This window comes from Alligator sinensis, unplaced genomic scaffold (assembly GCF_000455745.1).
Source record: "Alligator sinensis unplaced genomic scaffold, ASM45574v1 scaffold169_1, whole genome shotgun sequence".
In the NCBI taxonomy this organism is placed as follows: Eukaryota; Metazoa; Chordata; order Crocodylia; family Alligatoridae; genus Alligator; species Alligator sinensis.
Genome location: NW_005841924.1, coordinates 540,078 through 546,072, shown reverse-complemented (window position 1 = coordinate 546,072; position 5,995 = coordinate 540,078). Strand labels below are relative to the sequence as shown.

General features: G+C 40.6%; 1 protein-coding gene across 3 annotated transcripts in view; it reads left to right on the top strand.

Moving 5' to 3' along the window:
- The window catches only part of MND1 (meiotic nuclear divisions 1), a 64,839-nt gene that overhangs the window by 3,592 nt on the left and 55,252 nt on the right, over window positions 1–5,995 (top strand). For all 3 annotated transcript variants that reach the window (XM_014517741.2, XM_025198529.1, XM_025198528.1), the window contains one exon: window positions 1,525–1,673. In XM_014517741.2, the coding sequence (XP_014373227.1) occupies window positions 1,525–1,673 (149 nt within the window). The remainder of the gene's footprint in view (window positions 1–1,524; window positions 1,674–5,995) is intronic.

Sequence of the window (5,995 nt, the reverse complement as noted above, 5' to 3'; positions counted from 1 at the left end):
CTTTGTGCTGCAGCCAGGTGGCTGGAGCTTCAGTGGAGACAGGCTCTCCCTGTGCCACACCATAGTTGGGTGGCAGGGAGAAACAGTGAATGCAGCCATGTCCTCGTGCCTTCCTGCTTCAGACCCAAAGTGGGCCATCTGGTTTCCCTACCAGAAAATGTTTCTGACCCCGGTGAAGGCAGCCATTGACAATATTTTCAAGTGGCAGGCAGAGGGAACCTAGTTTGGTTCCAAGACCCAAAAGCACTTCCTACTTACCTGCTGCTGCTGTTGCCATTTCTTCTTGCCACCTTGGCTGCAGCATGGATGAAGCTCTCTGCAACATGGCTGTAGTTTAGGTGAAGTCCCTCAGCTCCATGGGCTTGGTGGCCTTGTAGGTCATAGGTTGCCAACCCCTGATCTGAGCTATTAAAACAGACTCTTAAAGACTTAAGACAAGAGCATAAAATATAACATCATGAAAGCATATTTTGCCACAGAAAGTGGAATTTGTTCCATATAACTTGATTCCTGGCAACTTCGGAGACCAAAAGAGCATTTGTCCAGAAGAGAAATTTATGGGTCTGCCACTGAGTACTCCATCTTGACCAAACACTACAGACTTATCTATGCAAGATCACAGGTCATGTCCTTTTCCCTAAATAGGTTTATCTTGCCTTCTTCCAGATTGTATTAATCTATCTGCTGATTTCCTTTATTGATAAGTATGTTTCAAGCTGGATTAGATCAGGACCCACAATAGGAAACTGGTAGCAAATTTTCTTTAATAAATTGTTTTGTGCACAATATTGCCATTGACTTCAAAAGGATTCTCTGTGTGAGTGGTTTGTAGCATCAGGTAGATGCCAAAATGGAGTAGTCTCTTCAGAAATATATTCATGGGGTAAGAGTTACTGTATTTACCTAAATTCAAGATGACTCAAAATATAAAATGACTCCCCAATAATTTGATTCTACACATGGAAAATGTATAAATGTATTATAAGTTTCTATGTATGAAATCTAATTATTGGAGGATCACCTTAAATGCATCCTTAATGAAGTGATGAGGGGGACAGTACTGGGGCAGGCAGTGGGGGATGGTGGGAGGCAGATGGTAAGGGGCATGCAGTGTGAAAATGGTGGGGCAGGCAGTGAGAGAGGAAGGCAGCTTGCCCCCTGCTGCCTACTAACCCTCCCATTGTGCTGCCCCCCACCCCCTCCACAGCTTCAGGCTTCCCCGATTCCCCCTTCCTCTCTTCGCCACATCCACACTGCTTCTCCCCCCCTCCATCCCACACACTTTACCTTTGCTCCGTGCTGGCAGGCTCCTTCCTTCCTGCAGCCTGCGCATAGAGCATGTCTCCAGCCTGGCTCCATAGCAAATACAGTACATTTATGCTGTTGTGGTTCTGTAAGCAGTTCCTGGGAAAGATGAGAACAGGTAGAAGTACATAGGCATCTGTTATGTTTACTTATTTGCTACTAATTTTTTTCTTTATTGGTTCTACTTAATTTTAAAATGGGTTGCTTTTGCCTTTTTAGCTGCCATGTCGGTGAAAGAAGTCCTGCAAAGTTTAGTTGATGATGGGATGGTGGACACTGATAGGATTGGAACTTCCAATTATTTTTGGGCTTTCCCAAGTAAGGCTCTTCATGCCAGGAAGCGTAAATTGGAAGCACTGGAGACTCAGGTAAATCTGTGTTGGGAAAAAGACTGCTTGTTTGCCTGTAAAGGGTAAGATTTTTCATTGTCCAACAGTCCTTGCTACATATCAGCAGCTTCATTAGCAACCAGATAATGAAGTTATTTTTCTGCTATCCTGTTCTTCCATCTGAAAAGTCCATTTGGAAGCAGAGGGGTACATTAAAATATATGGTTCGGCTTTCAGAAGATTTAATTGTTGTCCTGCTTGCTCTCTATTTCTTGTATTTGGGGGAGCGTCTACTTATCAATTTTGTGTATTTATAGTATAAAAATAAAAATAACTAAAATACCAGAGAAACGCTTGATAAACAGGTTTATTTCCTGATTGCATGACAGCTGTGTCAGCTATTCCATCCCTGATTTGACACAATTAATTGATTCTTCAGTGAATGGATCATGAATGCAAAATTCTTATTCCTCTGGGAAATGTTCATGTGTTCTTTTTCCCCCCACAGCATAGCTCTTACACTGCCAGTACAAGTTGAAGTATACACTGATAAATTTTTTCAAGTGTGGAAAAAAAAGGGCTTTACCCTGAGCAGGAGGAAATGAAAAGTGATTTTTCTTCAGTTATAGTCTTAAGATGTCTACAAGATAAATGCAGTTATCTAAGTACTAGATGACACAGCTGTAAAGGGGACCATTTTAATTAATTCATCCGAAATACCAACTGTAAAGCAGTGTTTTTGTTCATGACACTATGTGGGAAATGTAGTTGTTTTAATATCCTTTGCTGAAGAATACCCAATAAAATTTTAACTGAGTTTCAGAATGCTTAATTATATTTTGCTGTTATAGCAAGATTTCCCTACCTATACTGTTTAGAGAGAAATGAAGAGCAAGAGGCTTTACATTTTTAATGAAATATCTGTAGTACATGTTACAGCATTTGGGTTTATCTAATTTGTTCTTTTTTAAAAAGCCCCCAAATTTATCTTTGAAATATGAATGCTCACTAAAAAACAGGTGCTTGTTTCGGAGAACTCAGATTCTTTTGCTTCTTTTGCTTCCTTTACTTCTAAGTACTGTGGGATGTACTCTCTGCCTGAGCAGTGCCTCTTCAATGTGTAGCTCCTTTTCTTTTATCTCCAGTACTTAAAATGGTTGTTTTTATCACCACTCTGTCTTGTTTTCATAACAGCTTTTTTATTCCTCTTGGAGTTCTGTTCATCTTCCCTGTTCTACATTGCTACAGACCTCTTAGGCATTTTGTCCTTTTTGTACCTAGGAAGACTTAATGGTAGGCTTCTAAGGCAGTTAGTATTGTTGTGTTCTAATTTAAGTTAAAATGAACGGAGGGCTTGTCTGCTTGAGTGGGTTGGGTTTTTTTTCTCGATATAGGTTTCTGCATATTGGCAATTGCAGACAGATGGCTTCAGGGGAGCTGGAAGAAAGCCATCACTATAACAACTGTGCTGTTCCATGAGAACTGGGTCAAAACGCTTGTCTCTTTCCCTTTCCTCTCCATCCCTGGCTAGAGGTGCTTATTTTATTGCTTAGTTTGCCTAAATGTAAAGTATGAACAGTACCCTCACATAGGCCTCATTCATGTTGTAAAGCCTAGAAACAACCTTGTCTGATGTGAGATGTTCAAAGAAAAGGTACAGTATGACTAAAAATATTACCACAAGTTCTATTTTTTTTCAGCAGCCTGAGATAGGCATAAGAATTTGCTACAAGGGGACATGTGTCCATTTTTGTTGCATGGAAGTACTGTTATGTGAATACCACCGAAGTGAGGTTTTCCTCTTCGGCACTAGATCGGCTTAGCTGCCTTGCACTGACCTACTTGGAATTAGGATTTTTAGTAAAAGTAGACAAGTTCACCACCTCATTAGACTATTCAAACAAGATTTGAGACAAGGCAACTTGGGAGATCTACAGACTGGCCAGTTTGGGAATCAGCCACAGCATAAATAAGCAACTGAGCAGCCATATGACTGTGCCAAAACCCCAGTCTTGTTCACCCAAACACACCATTACAACTGCCTTGTTGAATGCAAATGACTTGTTTTTGGATGTTTTCTGTAATGAGTCAGACTTCAAATGATTTATTTAAAAGAGCATTTAACCAGCTAGCTGAATAAAGAAATTGATACTTGTTGTTTTGCCCTCTGGCCTTATCTTATGAATTTAAAGATAAATTCTGACTAAAGTCTGTCTCTTCCTTTTGTTGATGCATATTTTCCTTGGAATGTCCTGCAGTGGCTGATTAGATGGCATTGTGACTCGCCAAAGCTTTGTCCACAATTCCACATTGTGCTGCTTTTACTGTACTGCTAGATACTTAAAGTAATACAGCCTCAGTAGTGTGCATCTACCTATTTTGGCATATAGTTTTTGTATCAATGTAGTTAGTTCCCCTCCCATACAGAAATACTGCACCAGTGTAAGCATATTTGTAGTGTTGTACTAGCATAACTGTTTCATTAAAAAAATTATAGCAGTACAAAAGATGTGTGCAAAAACCTGAGAGATTCCTTAGAAATGTTACCCCCATTACCTTCTGCAGAAAAAAAGACAAGTGAACTTGCTTCCTTCTGTATTCTTATTATCCTCAAACAAGTGGGTTTTTTTGACAGCAGAAAGGTGGCATTACAAAAATACTAGTTCTCTGAACACTTTTTACTAGATGGCAAAATGTTTTCCGATTGCAAACATAGAACAATTAGTTATATCTAGGCTAGGGTGTGATACACTTGTCAATCTCAATGAAGTCAAGACCAAGAGAAGCCAGTTTAACCACTGGCTTTTGGTGAATACATAACCACACCTTGAATTAGTCAGGTGCTTAATAGAAATTGAGTCTGACTCACCTGTTCACAGTTAAGAAAACAAGCCTCTTTTCTTGGATGTTTCAACTCTCATTATGTCTTTGTGTTTAGTTTTCTTGTGAAAACTTCCTTTATGTCATTATTATTGTATGATATAAACTAGGCAGCGATCTTGTGTGTGCAATAAGTGTTATAGGAGTTGGCCTCTTCTATTTGCTTTGTTACTTTTGTTCATTCTCTTTTCATTGTTTTATTGGAGTTGTGTTGTTTGGTTTCCCAGTTTGGTCTTTGGTTTCTGCCTCACTACCTGAACTGCAGTTTTGACACTGTCGAAGTCCATGGGACTTCTGTAGTGGACTCCATCAGATCCAAAATTTACCATGGGACCGTTGTTTCTCTTCAAAGCAGCACAATGAAGTGAAAATATTAGTCAGCAAACATTTTAATGGCATGGTTTCTATAGCAGATCTTCTCTAATAGCCTGTAGAGTAGTAGCACCAAGTGAGCCCATTTGTCTCCACCAACTTGACCAAGCTGGTGGTGACAATTCTCTAAACTACATCTGTGATGATAGCAATAGATTTTTGTTTAATCCTCTTTCAGTCTTTTCCCTTGTATTATAGGCCAGTTTTCATTCTGTTGTTAGCCTTGTTCAGTTTTATTTTAACAAAGGGGGGGCTAAAATCATCGTTGATGTAACTTCATTGAAGACTTGGTACTGTGGGGTTGGGGTTTTTTTCATGAGTGATGAATTTGACTCCACGTCTTCTATTGTAGAATGGGGGAATCACCTTTTGTAGATCATACTGTTACTTTTAATTTGTTTCATAATTTGTCCGCATGTGGTCTGTTGTTTTCCAGAGGTGGGTGCATGAAATAGCAGTTCTTCAAAGCTGAAGGGAAACACTTGTTCTGTTACTCATGCTTCCTGTCTGAAAATGACCTTTTATTTTTCTAGTAAGCTTAGATGTTATCTCCAACTTTTAAGTTGGAGAAAATAAATAACTCAACAGTTGTTTCCCCAGTCTGTTGGCTTTTTGTGTTTTGCTTGTAGTCTCACACATACTATAAGCATTGCAGTATGAAACGTCAGTTGCACACGTTTCATACTGCAATGATAATATTGCTATGATGTGCTATTCTAAGGTTACCATATGTCCGGGTTTTCCCAGACATGTCCTCTTCTTTGGCCTGCTGTGCTGCGTCCGGGTGGGTTTTTAAAATAAGAGCAAACCTCCAGGTTTTTTTCCTATTCCCTCTGCTCTCTCAAGCTGGCTGCTTGGGACTGAGAGCAGTGGGCAAGGTGATAGGCTGTCAGGGGTCATGTGGTCCCTGTGTAGGCCCTGGCAAGCCAGGTAAAGAGACACACTGTTTTGTGAGTGCGTGTGTCTGTGCATGTGTTGCTTGGGCAGCAGAGCTGGGGGGTGGGGGGCTGCGGGTCAGGAGCAAGGGGCACCAGCAGGGCTAGGGGGGCAGGGGGCTGCGGGTTGGGAGTGAGGAGCACTGGGGTGTCAGGGGCTACAAGTTGGGAATG